At 44.7% G+C, this 17,072-nt stretch overlaps 1 protein-coding gene across 1 annotated transcript; it reads left to right on the top strand.

The window, feature by feature from the left end:
- Positions 1–4,737: 4,737 nt before the first annotated feature.
- Positions 4,738–13,796, top strand: LOC306916183 (uncharacterized protein). The gene is made up of 19 exons (XM_079493985.1): positions 4,738–4,771; positions 5,534–6,057; positions 6,846–6,980; positions 7,561–7,683; positions 8,109–8,298; positions 8,430–8,537; positions 8,978–9,170; positions 9,512–9,716; positions 10,019–10,109; positions 10,210–10,406; positions 10,499–10,753; positions 11,059–11,135; positions 11,237–11,360; positions 11,443–11,493; positions 11,583–11,633; positions 11,778–11,906; positions 12,438–12,488; positions 12,578–12,652; positions 12,874–13,796. The coding sequence occupies exons 2-19, from the start codon at positions 5,536–5,538 to the stop codon at positions 13,777–13,779; spliced, it is 3,483 nt and encodes a 1,160-aa protein (XP_079350111.1). The 5' UTR covers positions 4,738–4,771; positions 5,534–5,535; the 3' UTR covers positions 13,780–13,796.
- The last annotated feature ends 3,276 nt before the right edge of the window (positions 13,797–17,072 follow it).

Raw genomic sequence — 17,072 nt, 5'->3', positions numbered from 1 at the left:
GTGTTCGCATTATGCGGCATATTTAGTGAGGGAACGAGGTGCGCGTGTCTTACCGCCAGGCGCTCGATAGCGTGTGCACACCAGAGAGACCAGACCTTGACTGAGAGGGAGGCTGTGATATTTGTAGGCTGTAGGTGAGAGACGCAGGTGGGAAGCAATCGCTCTGATAGAGGATGACAGCCGGTACATACCGCCCCTCGATGATGCGTCCGAGAGGTTGACGCGGCGTCCCGCCTCCCTCTGCCTGTCTCTCTCCGGCGTGTGGGCGCCTACCTGGTCGGCGGTCCCTTAGCGAGACACCACAATATAGATACATATACACCTATACAGAGTGAAGTGGTTAGGGGCCTGCCTTAACTGTCTCCCTATAGGTGAGCCTGGGTGGGGCCTTCTTTTCCAGCTGATTGCTAATCAGAGAGCACCTGGGCCCGGTGCCTCTATAAAAGCAATCCCCCTGCCAGACACAAAGAGAGATCCAGAGGAGGCAGACCTGTTGCCTGTGCCTCCATACCCTCTAGCCTTCATGCCCAACTAGTTATGTTTGTTGTATTCACTTCGCTCGCTCACTCACTCACTCAGGCCCAGGCCAGACGTATCTGGATCTTTTGCAAAACGGATATTTTCGTCCTCTGTTTTAGAAAAAATCCCTGCCCATACGACAGAGATATCTGAGTCCACACACAAACGCAGAAACGCATTGAACACAGGATAAAATCACTGCAATAGCAGGTTTAAATTGTAGGCTATATTATACTTGATTTTATATTTACACTTATGAGGTGGCAATCATATTTTTTAATGAATGAATAAGTACCGCATTTTAAAAGCCACCTAAATTGTGAGTGGAAGTTGAACATGTTTCTTTCATTGTCTGTCAGCATGTCACACTATGTGCGTCTCCAGATCCCGACTCTCGACTTTTCTCTCCATAATTTAAAAATGACACTTTACCATTGCTCTGGCGACTTGGCAAGTCCCACACAGAAAATAATAGCATAGTCAGACCTATAGAAGTGTCCACAACCAGTTGTGAGCTTGTAGAGTGGCTATATTTTCGAGCTGTATAATAAATGTCACCTTATAAATGTAGGTTAATACAAGTTCACACGTGCACATTGTCATGCATGTAGGCACAGTGACATGCAGTCAATGGTGCGCTCTTTATTAGGCCTATACCTAAACATGAGAGATGTGCCATATATGCGCACGATGCGATTCCATTCACACCAAACCGACCCAAACCACAGTTGATTGAAATACACAGATTTCTTAGAGTTTAAAGAAAGTGCACAAATTTGGCCATAGCAACTTGCCCAAATGTGCTGACATGATCACATTTTGGCAAGTTTCTATGGCCAAATTTAGCCCAATGAGTGTTTGTATGCAAAACTAATGCTTGGAATGGATTCAGCATCATGAAAACCCCCTAGTTTGATATGTCACATGCTATTTAAAGCATAAGGAAATTTAGAAAATATTGCCTTATAATAGGATGTCAATGGTGGCCATACTGTACAGGCCATTTTCAACACTTTCCCTTCAGACAATTCCAGGCATCTTTTTTTCTGTTATTCAGGATATATTGAAGATGCAAAATCAGTTGAGTTTGTTTTTTTTGCAATTAGTTAGAGGTCAAATTACATTATTACTGGCCTATGTTGAATGAAGCTCAGCAATCAGCACACACAGCTGATTGAGATTTCATTAATGGCTCAGAGCTGAAATGTGTTTCACTTCACTCACTCACTCACTCAGTCTGTCAGTTGGTGAGGTGGAGGCTGCATCTATCAGTGAGTAGTATGGCTAATTCTGATATATATGTTTGTATTTTTAGTTGACTGAAATGATTTTAGTCGACCCAAACCACAGTTGATTGAAATACACAGATTTCTTAGAGTTTAAAGAGAGTGCACAAATCTGAAAATGAACCACAAGTTACCCAAAGCTGGAAGTTGAACCACATGTTACCTGAAGTTGAAACCAAAGTTCCCCCATGTTGAATGAAGCTCAGGATGACATCTGCCACACACAGCTGATTGAGATTTCATTAATGGCTCTAATTCTGATATATATGTTTGTATTTTTAGTTGACTGAAATGATTTTAGTCGACCCAAACCACAGTTGATTGAAATGCACAGATTTCTTACATTTTAAAGAAAGTCCACAAAGCTGAACGTTTAACCACAAGTTCCTTGATGTGGGAGGTAACTTGGGGTAGGCCATTTTTGCAAAAACCCATAGTTTCTGAAATAATCACCTGCTACATGTAAGGGTCCACAAAGCTGAAAGTACCTGGTGAAATTCTTCGAATATGAAGCAATTTAGTTAACGGTCAGCACTTGTTCCTGGGGACCCTCTGGAGCACTGTCCTCTCTTAGTACAGGAATTCTATGTAAAATACAGGATCAACCTCTAACTAATTGCAAAAAAAACAAACTCAGCTGATTTTGCATCTTCAATATATCCTGAATAACAGAAAAAAAGTTGCCTGGAATTGTCTGAGGGGAAAGTGTTGAAAATGGCCTGTACAGTATGGCCACCATTGACATCCTATATAAGGCAAATATTTTCTAGATTTCCTTTTGCTTTAAATAACATGTGACATGTCAAACTAGAGGGTTTTCATGATGCTGAATCCATTCCAAGCATTAGTTTTGCATAAAAACACTCATTGGGCTAAATTTGGCCATAGCAACTTGCCCAAATGTGCTGACATGATCACATTTTGGCAAGTTTCTATGGCCAAATTTAGCCCAATGAGTGTTTGTATGCAAAACTAATGCTTGGAATGGATTCAGCATCATGAAAACCCCCTAGTTTGATATGTCACATGCTATTTAAAGCATAAGGAAATTTAGAAAATATTGCCTTATAATAGGATGTCAATGGTGGCCATACTGTACAGGCCATTTTCAACACTTTCCCTTCAGACAATTCCAGGCATCTTTTTTTCTGTTATTCAGGATATATTGAAGATGCAAAATCAGTTGAGTTTGTTTTTTTTGCAATTAGTTAGAGGTCAAATTACATTATTACTGGCCTATGTTGAATGAAGCTCAGCAATCAGCACACACAGCTGATTGAGATTTCATTAATGGCTCAGAGCTGAAATGTGTTTCACTTCACTCACTCACTCACTCACTCAGTCTGTCAGTTGGTGAGGTGGAGGCTGCATCTATCAGTGAGTAGTATGGCTAATTCTGATATATATGTTTGTATTTTTAGTTGACTGAAATGATTTTAGTCGACCCAAACCACAGTTGATTGAAATACACAGATTTCTTAGAGTTTAAAGAGAGTGCACAAATCTGAAAATGAACCACAAGTTACCCAAAGCTGGAAGTTGAACCACATGTTACCTGAAGTTGAAACCAAAGTTCCCCCATGTTGAATGAAGCTCAGGATGACATCTGCCACACACAGCTGATTGAGATTTCATTAATGGCTCTAATTCTGATATATATGTTTGTATTTTTAGTTGACTGAAATGATTTTAGTCGACCCAAACCACTTTTACCAAAAGTCTGTACCTCTCTTTTTTGGAGTTTGGAGAGTTCCTTCCTCAACAAGTTGGTAATTCTCCGCAGGGTCTTATTCTCCTGCTGGAGGAGCATGCAGGCGCGCTGGCGGCATTTTGTCGGGGCACCTACTGTCGGCAACAGCTCTCCCTCTTCAAACAGAACATCCAGGTCGGTCACCATTTGCTCCTTTGCTGATGTTCGAAGATCTTTCAGTTGCCTCATGGCCAGTCCACAAAGCTGAACGTTTAACCACAAGTTCCTTGATGTGGGAGGTAACTTGGGGTAGGCCATTTTTGCAAAAACCCATAGTTTCTGAAATAATCACCTGCTACATGTAAGGGTCCACAAAGCTGAAAGTACCTGGTGAAATTCTTCGAATATGAAGCAATTTAGTTAACGGTCAGCACTTGTTCCTGGGGACCCTCTGGAGCACTGTCCTCTCTTAGTACAGGAATTCTATGTAAAATACAGGATCAACCTCTAACTAATTGCAAAAAAAACAAACTCAGCTGATTTTGCATCTTCAATATATCCTGAATAACAGAAAAAAAGTTGCCTGGAATTGTCTGAGGGGAAAGTGTTGAAAATGGCCTGTACAGTATGGCCACCATTGACATCCTATATAAGGCAAATATTTTCTAGATTTCCTTTTGCTTTAAATAACATGTGACATGTCAAACTAGAGGGTTTTCATGATGCTGAATCCATTCCAAGCATTAGTTTTGCATAAAAACACTCATTGGGCTAAATTTGGCCATAGCAACTTGCCCAAATGTGCTGACATGATCACATTTTGGCAAGTTTATATGGCCAAATTTAGCCCAATGAGTGTTTGTATGCAAAACTAATGCTTGGAATGGATTCAGCATCATGAAAACCCCCTAGTTTGATATGTCACATGCTATTTAAAGCATAAGGAAATTTAGAAAATATTGCCTTATAATAGGATGTCAATGGTGGCCATACTGTACAGGCCATTTTCAACACTTTCCCTTCAGACAATTCCAGGCATCTTTTTTTCTGTTATTCAGGATATATTGAAGATGCAAAATCAGTTGAGTTTGTTTTTTTTGCAATTAGTTAGAGGTCAAATTACATTATTACTGGCCTATGTTGAATGAAGCTCAGCAATCAGCACACACAGCTGATTGAGATTTCATTAATGGCTCAGAGCTGAAATGTGTTTCACTTCACTCACTCACTCACTCACTCAGTCTGTCAGTTGGTGAGGTGGAGGCTGCATCTATCAGTGAGTAGTATGGCTAATTCTGATATATATGTTTGTATTTTTAGTTGACTGAAATGATTTTAGTCGACCCAAACCACAGTTGATTGAAATACACAGATTTCTTAGAGTTTAAAGAGAGTGCACAAATCTGAAAATGAACCACAAGTTACCCAAAGCTGGAAGTTGAACCACATGTTACCTGAAGTTGAAACCAAAGTTCCCCCATGTTGAATGAAGCTCAGGATGACATCTGCCACACACAGCTGATTGAGATTTCATTAATGGCTCTAATTCTGATATATATGTTTGTATTTTTAGTTGACTGAAATGATTTTAGTCGACCCAAACCACAGTTGATTGAAATGCACAGATTTCTTACATTTTAAAGAAAGTCCACAAAGCTGAACGTTTAACCACAAGTTCCTTGATGTGGGAGGTAACTTGGGGTAGGCCATTTTTGCAAAAACCCATAGTTTCTGAAATAATCACCTGCTACATGTAAGGGTCCACAAAGCTGAAAGTACCTGGTGAAATTCTTCGAATATGAAGCAATTTAGTTAACGGTCAGCACTTGTTCCTGGGGACCCTCTGGAGCACTGTCCTCTCTTATCTGCTGCTCTGCAGCTCCAGTACCACACATTGATGCAGTACGTGAGGACACTCTCTATCGAGCATCGGTAGAAGGACACCAGCAGTTCCTGAGGAAGTTGGTTGTTCCTGAGTAGTCTCAGGAAGTCCAGTCGCTGGTGTGACTCACTTGTCTTTATGTCTTTATCTCTGTAGGAATGGCTGACTACTACCCAGAAGGCGGTGAGAAATGGTGCCCGGTGTGCCACCTAAATGTCCTCAATGTGGACAAACACCTTAAAACGATGCACCACCTTAAAGGAGGATCGGTCGAGCAGCGCATCCTTTGCTCCCTGGGTACTGACAGGACCCCCGTGGAGGGGAAATCTGTCAGGTGTCCCCTTTTCAGAAAGACAGGGTGCAACGTAGAAATATTGAATCCTAGGCACCATCTCCGGAGCAAGCACAAGGACATTAGTCCTGCAGAGATGAAAGCGGTGCTTCGGCCGATGCGCTATAAATTGGCCATGAGGCAACTGAAAGATCTTCGAACATCAGCAAAGGAGCAAATGGTGACCGACCTGGATGTTCTGTTTGAAGAGGGAGAGCTGTTGCCGACAGTAGGTGCCCCGACAAAATGCCGCCAGCGCGCCTGCATGCTCCTCCAGCAGGAGAATAAGACCCTGCGGAGAATTACCAACTTGTTGAGGAAGGAACTCTCCAAACTCCAAAAAAGAGAGGTACAGACTTTTGGTAAAATTGTTTACAGAGAAGGATATTGCAACCAATTGTATCATTTTGTGTAAGTTCCCAAAGTTGAAAGAAGGTGGTCAAAATACTGAACTTGGTGCTTTGCCAGCTAGTGAAAATTGATAACTTGTTATATTACAACTAATTGAAGATGGCAACTAATTTAGTTTTCTGTGGGGGGCAGAAGGAGCAGGGGTGGAAGATCCCCGACGGGGAGGAGCAAGGAGATGAGGAGGAAGAGGACCCCCAGGACCCCCTGGGGACAGTTTACGACCCTCTGGAGCACTGTCCTCTCTTAGTACAGGAATTCTATGTAAAATACAGGATCAACCTCTAACTAATTGCAAAAAAAACAAACTCAGCTGATTTTGCATCTTCAATATATCCTGAATAACAGAAAAAAAGTTGCCTGGAATTGTCTGAGGGGAAAGTGTTGAAAATGGCCTGTACAGTATGGCCACCATTGACATCCTATATAAGGCAAATATTTTCTAGATTTCCTTTTGCTTTAAATAACATGTGACATGTCAAACTAGAGGGTTTTCATGATGCTGAATCCATTCCAAGCATTAGTTTTGCATAAAAACACTCATTGGGCTAAATTTGGCCATAGAGAAGGATATTGCAACCAATTGTATCATTTTGTGTAAGTTCCCAAAGTTGAAAGAAGGTGGTCAAAATACTGAACTTGGTGCTTTGCCAGCTAGTGAAAATTGATAACTTGTTATATTACAACTAATTGAAGATGGCAACTAATTTAGTTTTCTGTGGGGGGCAGAAGGAGCAGGGGTGGAAGATCCCCGAAGGGGAGGAGCAAGGAGATGAGGAGGAAGAGGACCCCCAGGAAGAGGACCCCCAGGAGGGGTATCGGACAGATGCAACGGAGGAGGAGGACCTTGCCAACCCACCACCGGTATTTTTTAGTTTAGTTTAGTTTATTTATCTCAGTCATGTCATGTTATACAACGATTTCAGTAATCTCATGTGAACAACAAAGACTGAATAAAGAAATCTGATTTCAACATTGCTGCATTTCTAATATCAACAGAAAAAGCACTGCTTCTACCACTTATGACAGTGATAATAATTATTGTAACAGTGATGATGTCACTAATAGTAATAATGATTAATCACTTTTTTATTTTATATATGTACATACATACATACATACATACATACATACGTTTACATGCATATGAAGTGGTTGCCTCATATACATGTATACTGTTTGAGTTTGAGTATACGTACAGGGATACACATATATACTGCATAGTTACTATTACTATATAATTAACTCTTAGAGTGATTCCTTATAGCCCTCAATTACCCTTGTTTTATAAGTTCTCTTGAATTTTATGATTGAATTGCTTAATTTTAGTTCATTGTCCAGGTTATTCCATAGGTTCACCCCAATACATACTCTACATAGCGTACACTCTGCAATTTATCTTGCCAAATGAACTGAAGTTGAAGTGTTCACTCCCTCTTTCCAGCCCCAGGATCCCGATCGAGCCACAGCCAAAGGCCGTTCCAAGGCCCGTTCCGCGAGGAAGAGGAAGAGACCCGTCGAGGACCCGCTCGTGTCTTCGTCCTCAGAGGATGACTCGCCTCTACCGGTATTTCAAACTCTACTTTGTGTACATTACACAATTTATCTTGCCAAATGAACTGAAGTTGAAGTAATGGTGTAAGAGTGCCCGAAGTTGAAAGGAGGTGGTCAAATTATCTGAAACTGAATCAATAGCGCAAGAGTGCTTAAAGTTGAAAAAAGTGGTCAAGTTAAATGGATCTGAAGCAATGGTTTAAGAGTGCTTAAAGTTGAAAGGAGGTGGTCAAATTATCTGAAACTGAATCAATAGCGCAAGAGTGCTTAAAGTTGAAAAAAGTGGTCAAGTTAAATGGATCTGAAGCAATGGTTTAAGAGTGCCCGAAGTTGAGAGGAGGTAGTCGAATGAACTAAAGCAATAAAGTAATGGTACATACAATGTCTTAACAACCTTACTTGACACCATGATTCTGGTGGGTTCACTCCCTCTTTCAGACCTCTCACAAACGCCCAAAGACGAGAGCCTCAGGGCAAGGGCTTTCAGGTAAGCCCCTGGCTGCCCTCCTAGCGGCGCACTTCCCCCCCCGGAAGACAAGCTGGAAAACGCCAGAGAAAGTGGGTGAAGCGGAGGCTTCCTCACAAGCCGTGTACATTAGCTCTGGGAGCAGTTGTAGCTCTGGAGAAGGTAAGATTGAATCAAGTGCAACTTAACCCTAACCCGAGAACTTTAAGAAGCTCTTAAAAACTCATTTGTACTGCAAATATTGTTTTCGAAAGGCGCTCTATAAATAAAATTACCTTACCTTACCTTCTCAGAGTGGGACGTGAGCAAGGAAAAGTCAGCTAGGAGCTGCTCTCCTCTCTGTACTGATGTGGAGTGCCTACCATCCACTGCCCCCCTCAGGGAGCAGAGCTCTGGGGAAGGTAAGATTGAATCAAGTGCAACTTGTAGTTCCCTCTCAACTATCCCAGCCACTAAACTCTTTATGCTTTGATTGAATTCCTCCCAGGGAGGAATGTAAGCAAGAGGGATCACCAGCTCACTCCAACTGGCCCACTCACCACCCCTCACTCCTCACGCTCAACCCTCACTCCTCCACCACCCCCCACTAACGCACATCCCTCCACTCCTGCACCCCTCCCTAAGCAGTCTCCCCTCAAATCAAAGGGCCGGTACCCACACTATGTGGTGTTATTTGAGGGGGTGGGCAAGGGGGCCAACGCGCGGAGACTTCACGTTGGAGATCGCGTTGGTAATACATTTCTTACATGTTTATAAATACCTGTTCGGAGTTACATTTACCTATTCAAAGGCAGAGGCAAACTGAATCTTAACATTTTTATATCTGTCTCTCTCTCAACAGAAAGGGTTCTGAAGAACTGGCTGGATTTCCTGCTGCTCACCGACCGGACGCCAAAGCCAAAAGAAAATGCCATTTCATCATATAATCGCGTTAAGGCCATCCTAAAATATTTCATGTTAGGGTGGCAGGATGCTGAAAGGGGCCGCGCCTTCTATCAATGGACCTTCCTGAACCACGGTGAACAACTCAAGCGGTAAGTATAGCTTACACAACGTTTAGAGTGCCCAAAGTTGAAAGAAAGTGGTCAAGTTAAATGGATCTGAAGCAATGGTTTAAGAGTGCCTAAAGTTGAAAGGAGGTGGTCAAATTATCTGAAACTGAATCAATAGCGCAAGAGTGCTTAAAGTTGAAAACAGTGGTCAAGTTAAATGGATCTGAAGCAATGGTTTAAGAGTGCCTAAAGTTGAAAGGAGGTGGTCAAATTAACTGCAGTCGGTGCTTTGCCCCATGGGGCCCCTTCAGATGCTGTGTACTCCTAATGGCCATTGTCTCTCATGATGAAGATTGTCTCAAGCTGACAGCATTCTTTTTCAGACTGGAAGAGGTCCTCGACATGGCAGGGAAGAAGCTGACCACAAAGGTCAAATATTATTCAGACTTTGCAAAGTTTCTGACCTACTTCCTTCACGAGCGCCCGGAAGGCTCACTGATCAAGGAGGCGGCATTGAAGTTGACTCTCATGAGGGTCCAGGCCATTGGCAAGGGCCTCAACAAGGAGCTGGCGGTATGGCAGAGTGAGGTAATGATTTCCTTTTGCTACAATAGTGGTTGACCCCTGACAGGTCTGCACTCCGATCTTTCAATGTGTTGTTCCCAGTCCCAAAAAGAGCCTATATGTCTTATCCTAGACGTCTAGGCCCTAAGAAGGCCCACTGGTGACTGTTTCAACTAACAGTTAGTCTACGTGTAAGTGCCATAAGTTGAAAGAAGGTGGTCTAATGAGCTGAAGTTGGTGTTTTGCCCCTGGGGGCCGTTCAAATGCTTGCATTGAGAAAGATCACAGATTGAATCATTTGTCTTAACTTTTAATCTGCTTTCAAGGTCAAGGCACAAAAGGAGAGGGCCCTCATCCCTCAAAACGTCCTGGCCACATGCAGGGAGAGGAGCAGGGAGATGATCCCTAAAATCCTTGGTAACCTTTTAAATACATCTCTGCTTAATGTAAATATGTGATAAGTCAAATGTACTAATACACATTTTCTGCTATATCTAATCAATGTTTGTTCTAACAGCTGAGCTGGAGGCTGCCCCTCCCACCCAGACCAGACGAGTGGGCGGCTTTATGACCGTGGCCAACCGCCTCTACGGGTTCCTGGGGGCCTACATAATCTCCCTTTATGGGAAACGCCCGAGCGCCCTGACCAAGCTGCAGGTCAAAGAGCTGCTGGAGGACGTTATCGGGGATGATGAGAGGGGCTACCTAATTAACGTGAGTTTATTATTATTATTATTATTATTATTATTATTACTTTCTTTCAAGCCCTGACTTGGATAGATACCCTCATCTCCTTTTCTCACCAGGTCAGGGAGGGCAAGACCAACCATAAGCATGGGTATGACCAGATCTACTTACTCCCTGAGGAGTACGCATGGTTTGTCAAGCTTAATGAGCTCCGGATGAAGAAGCTCAAGAAGGCCGGTCCTGTTAAGTACCTCCTAACCAACACCGGGAAGGGCGAGATCCGCCTCGTGAACAACATCAGGGAAGCCTGGGCGGAAATGGGCCTGCCTGGGTCTCCAGACTGCATGGCCATCAGGACCGCAGTATGCACCTATGTGAGTTAAGAGTTCAAGAGTGCCTACAGTTGAAAGGAGGTGGTCAAATGATCTGAAACTGAATCAATACTGGATCTGAAGCAATGGTTTAAGAGTGCCTAAAGTTGAAAGGAGGACTAACTGCAAATTATAGGACTGCAGTGTGCAACTATGCGAGTTTAGAGTTGTGCTATCTTGTTGGCTTTCTGGGTTTTCTAGGTTTGCTTTGTATGAGAAAATTGGACTTTGTGAAGTGCTTTGTATATCCATTGAGTACAAAAGGTGCTATACAAATAAGCGGATTGGATCTGTTCTTCTGTTTTCAGAACATGGAGGCTACTCCCGAGTCCGCCCGGAATCATGTTGCAGACTTCATGAACCATTCGTTGGAATCACACAAGAAGTAAGTTACTCTGAAGAAAACACTTACCTGGATAAATCAATCCAAAAAAATCAATCAATGGATATTGACCATCAATTATTTTGCTTCTCTTGTCTCCGAAGGTTCTACGCCATGTATGCAAACCTGCGGAGGGCTCAGGAGGTCCGGCGAGTCTTTCAGGCAATATCAGCCCAGGAGTTTGCATACAAGAGCATTGCGGATACTCCAACCCAGCCCTCAAACTCTGTAAGTTAAACATATACTTGTTGAGAAGTGTTATAAACCTGCATTCCCAACACCGTCTGAGTTTTCTTCCTACTACCTTTAGGCGGTGACTGTTGCGGTGGCCACACCCCCTGACGACCAGCCCTCAACATCTGTAAGTTAAATAAATAGTAAAGCAACTGTGTGAAGTGTTTTAAACCTACATTCCCAACACTAACTGAGTTTTCTTCCTGCTACCTTTAGGCGGTGACTGTTGCGGTGGCCACACCCCCTGACGACCAGCCCTCAACATCTGTAAGTTAAATAAATAGTAAAGCAACTGTGTGAAGTGTTATAAACCTACATAGGTTCACCCCAATACATACTCTACATAGCGTACACTCTGCAATTTATCTTGCCAAATGAACTGAAGTTGAAGTGTTCACTCCCTCTTTCCAGCCCCAGGATCCCGATCGAGCCACAGCCAAAGGCCGTTCCAAGGCCCGTTCCGCGAGGAAGAGGAAGAGGAAGAGACCCGTCGAGGACCCGCTCGTGTCTTCGTCCTCAGAGGATGACTCGCCTCTACCGGTATTTCAAACTCTACTTTGTGTACATTACACAATTTATCTTGCCAAATGAACTGAAGTTGAAGTAATGGTGTAAGAGTGCCCGAAGTTGAAAGGAGGTGGTCAAATTATCTGAAACTGAATCAATAGCGCAAGAGTGCTTAAAGTTGAAAAAAGTGGTCAAGTTAAATGGATCTGAAGCAATGGTTTAAGAGTGCCTAAAGTTGAAAGGAGGTGGTCAAATTATCTGAAACTGAATCAATAGCGCAAGAGTGCTTAAAGTTGAAAAAAGTGGTCAAGTTAAATGGATCTGAAGCAATGGTTTAAGAGTGCTTAAAGTTGAAAGGAGGTGGTCAAATTATCTGAAACTGAATCAATAGCGCAAGAGTGCTTAAAGTTGAAAAAAGTGGTCAAGTTAAATGGATCTGAAGCAATGGTTTAAGAGTGCCCGAAGTTGAGAGGAGGTAGTCGAATGAACTAAAGCAATAAAGTAATGGTACATACAATGTCTTAACAACCTTACTTGACTGAGTTTTCTTCATACTACCTTTAGGCGGTGACTGTTGCGGTGGCCACACCCCCTGACGACCAGCCCTCAACATCTGTAAGTTAAATAAATAGTAAAGCAACTGTGTGAAGTGTTTTAAACCTACATTCCCAACACTAACTGAGTTTTCTTCCTGCTTCCTTTAGGCGACGACGGCCCCGGTGTTGCGAACCTGCCCAGACAGCTGCCCAAAAAGGCCGAAACTTGTCCGAACAACAAAGGTAGGTAAAATCTCTTCACAATCTCTTCACACTGCAGGCATACAAAGACCTAGGGTCCCCAGATTGCAATAATGTCGTTCATCCATCTTGGGAGAGGATGTAGGCCTTTCTTCTGACCTCGCTAACCTCTAGGTTGGCCCCATTCCCACCACTTAAATACCAGAAGTCAGGGTGCAAGGTTTTACACATTTGTTAACAGTTTGTTCCTTTTTGCTGACTAGGAAAGGATAAAGAAGGACTCCAGGAGCAGGGCCCATCAGAAAATTAAGAACTCCCTTCTGGAGTACTTCTCTCCGAAGAAAAAGATCCCCTACATATCTCCGGAGAAGAAGCCTTCACCATATCTGAGGCTGCGGTCGGGCAAGGCTGTCGTGAGGCTGCAGATGTTATCCGCCCCCCTCACTTCCGAGGAGGACCGCACCACCTCCCTCCCCCTCCCCGCTTCCCAGACCGGGGAGTCCCGGCCAAATTCCCCTCTCTCACCCACTTCCCCAACAGGGGAGCACAGCCCCACCTCCCCAACCCCCCGGGAGCTCCAGGAAACCTCCCCGGCTCCCCAGAACAGGGAGCACAGCCCTACCTCCCCAACCCCCCCCACTCCCCCGACAGGGGAGCTCCTGGAAACCTCCCCGGCTCCCCAGAACAGGGAGCACAGCCCTACCTCCCCAACCCCCCCCACTCCCCCGACAGGGGAGCTCCTGGAAACCTCCCCGGCTCCCCAGAACAGGGAGCACAGCCCTACCTCCCCAACCCCCCCCACTCCCCCGACAGGGGAGCTCCTGGAAACCTCCCCGGCTCCCCAGAACAGGGAGCACAGCCCCACCTCCCCAACCCCCCGGGAGCTCCAGGAAACCTCCCCTCCCTCCCCGGCTCCCCAGAACAGGGAGCACAGCCCTACCTCCCCAACCCCCCCCACTCCCCCGACAGGGGAGCTCCTGGAAACCTCCCCTCCCTCCCCGGCTCCCCAGAACAGGGAGCACAGTCCCACCTCCCCAACCCCCCGGGAGCTCCAGGAAACCTCCCCTCCCTCCCCGGCTCCCCAGAATAGGGAGCACAGCCCCACCTCCCCAACCCCCCCCACTCCCCCGACAGGGGAGTTCGAGGAAACTCCTCCCCTCCCTCCCTAACCCTCCCTTATTAAGAAAATAAAGACATGTTTGAAGTTGAAATAATCTGTTCTCTTTTCATTATTATTGAAAACTGGAAGGCTACACAGGCCTAGTGTTTGATTGCAGTATGTTGTTCCTCAATGTTGTATGTAAGCCTACCCCCTAGGATGACCCCAGACCCACAACTCAAAGACCACAAGTCAGGATTCACAAATCTGAATGTAGGTGGCAAAACGGTTTGTTACTGAAGCAATTTGGTTAACGGTCAGCACAAAACGCCTACATACTCGCCGAATGTCGGGGAAGAACATATTAAGAGTGTGTAATGCCAGGCCCTCTGTTTGACACATGAGATGGGATTCAAGGCCACACATCAGGGTTCACAAACCTGAAAGAATCTGGTGACATTCCCCAAATCTGAAGCTATTTGGTTAAAGGTCAACGCTTGCTCCTGGGGTCATTTTAGGCCCTAGGTCCTCCATTGTAAAGCCTATATACAATGGGAAAGTTGGGGAAGAACATATCAAGAGTGTGTAGTGCCAGGCCCTCTGTTTGACCCAAGAAATGGGATTCAAGGCCACACATCAGGGTTCACAAACCTGAAAGGATCTGGTGACATTCCCCAAATCCGAAGCTATTTGGTTAAAGGTCAACGCTTGCTCCTGGGGTCATTTTAGGCCCTAGGTCCTCCATTGTAAAGCCTATATACAATGGGAAAGTTGGGGAAGAACATATCAAGAGTGTGTAGTGCCAGGCCCTCTGTTTGACCCATGAAATGGGATTCAAGGCCACACATCAGGGTTCACAAACCTGAAAGGATCTGGTGACATTCCCCAAATCCGAAGCTATTTGGTTAAAGGTCAACGCTTGCTCCTGGGGTCATTTTAGGCCCTAGGTCCTCCATTGTAAAGCCTATATACAATGGGAAAGTTGGGGAAGAACATATCAAGAGTGTGTAGTGCCAGGCCCTCTGTTTGACCCATGAAATGGGATTCAAGGCCACACATCAGGGTTCACAAACCTGAAAGGATCTGGTGACATTCCCCAAATCCGAAGCTATTTGGTTAAAGGTCAACGCTTGCTCCTGGGGTCATTTTAGGCCCTAGGTCCTCCATTGTAAAGCCTATATACAATGGGAAAGTTGGGGAAGAACATATCAAGAGTGTGTAGTGCCAGGCCCTCTGTTTGACCCATGAAATGGGATTCAAGGCCACACATCAGGGTTCACAAACCTGAAAGGATCTGGTGACATTCCCCAAATCCGAAGCTATTTGGTTAAAGGTCAACGCTTGCTCCTGGGGTCATTTTAGGCCCTAGGTCCTCCATTGTAAAGCCTATATACAATGGGAAAGTTGGGGAAGAACATATCAAGAGTGTGTAGTGCCAGGCCCTCTGTTTGACCCATGACATGGGATTCAAGGCCACACATCAGGGTTCATGATGAATCTGGAATTCATAATTCTATAAGTAATGTGTGCTACGCATGTGCTCATCTTGACTTCCATTTGGAGGTGTCTGTAGGGTGTGTGTGACTGTCTTCCATTCCAGGCTCACACACCCAGTCCCATGTGGTGAGGGCCATGCCATTGCTATGTGCCTTCCTGTGGCTATTTGTGTGACAAAGGAGTTTGTTGACATGAAGGAACAGACTGATTGATCAAAGGACTTGTCACTAAATTGTCTGTTGACACCCTACACTCATGTAAACTGCTTAAAAGGTTGACCAAGATGGGACTCTTTGTCAGTCGGGCGTCAGCCCATGTGTGGAGCACGTCAGGCCACTCTGGCTGGCGTGAGCATTTAACCTGTATGCATTGCTGCGCTGTGTACTTGTGAAATAAACAACCTCATCTCTGATCTGCTGTCTGCCGTGTGTCACAACTTTTCTCCGGGGCTCTCATGGTTCAGATACATCAGATGGTGTCCGAAACCCGTTGTCATTGGACATTTTTTATGTGCCAGACAAACAGAACCGGCGGCTTTTTTATTCAGTCTAATTCGAGGTGGGGAGTTTTTGTGAGCAACGACGGGGACGTGTGGTCCAGCGTTCAGTGCGTCTACATGGAGATGGAGGCCTTCGCCGGCTACAGGCTGCCTCACGACCCTGCCCTGCGAGAGGATGGACAGGAGCGGTCGCATCGACGGCGGGGAGACGGTGAGCGGTGTGCGGCTGCGGTTGGCGGGGACCATCGTCTTTGCATCAGCGCGCTGGCGGTGGACGACGAGGTGATGGGACGCAGCGCAGCGCGGCGGCGGGGACCCCATGGTTCCCCGGGGGAGAGGCGACCACTCGACGCATGGCGCGGCGGTGGTTTTCACTTTCCTTGGCCGACTGACCAACACGAGCTGAGGGCCTTGCAGTCGTCATACGCGGCGTCTGTGATGAAGTTACGCAACGGCCTTTTTCTTCCCAACTCTGATGAGTTCTGAGTTGGGAGGGGGGAGATGAGATGATGATGAGGACAGCGAAAACAGTGTGAACTTTTTCACAACTTGATCCGTGGCCTGGCGAACATTGAGGTAACGGAATGCAGCATACAGAGGATTTTCCTTTGTCCATATATCAGAGGCGAAGATGAACTTCCCTTCTCTCTGATTACAAATCGTGTGTCGCGTTTGTTTTCAACATGAATTAATAGGCATTATGTTGGTGTATGTTTTTGTCGTATAATTAGATAAGTTGAGTCATGAGTAGCCTACTTATGCAACAATGAGGTGATTTCCTCGACGTGAAGAGAATATTAAGTTGAATATTGCTTAAACTCTGGCCTGTTAATGTATTTTTATCTTTTCTTATTACTGTTTAGCTGGTTAACAAGGGTCCAGCGTCATTTATTATGTACTACCCTAGTAGAGCAGAGTTTTATTCAAAGCATTATAACGTATATGTTATTGCATGTCCTAAATTTCCTGAAAGCGGCAACGTCTGTTAAATGTCAGTTATTATTTGTACTAATCATTTGACCATTATTCTTTGTTTGGGATTAGGTATTTGTCAGAAAAATGATTTGAATTACAGACAGCTGAGTTATCGAGGTGTAAAGGGGATTTCTACTGTGGTTTTTAAGCTAAAATGTAGTTTTTTATATGTTGTTTTCGTGGGTGTGAATCACAAAGAGGTGGTCAGGTCTCGCGTTGGTGAATGTTGTAAGTGTTTATTTTTTTTTATGTTTTAGCCTAAGATTAAAGTAACACAGGGAGAGTCCTAAAAGCACATCGAGGATGAAATGTAATGTAATGTAATCATTTATGACAAGCTGTAATCTTAAATGTCTGTAAACCATTTTGGGGAAAGTCCTACTGTAATGCTG

Source organism: Electrona antarctica (genome assembly GCF_951216825.1).
Source record: "Electrona antarctica genome assembly, chromosome: 23".
Classification (NCBI taxonomy): Eukaryota; Metazoa; Chordata; class Actinopteri; order Myctophiformes; family Myctophidae; genus Electrona; species Electrona antarctica.
Note: the sequence above shows the minus strand (reverse complement) of the source record. Positions and strands in the feature narration are given on the sequence as shown.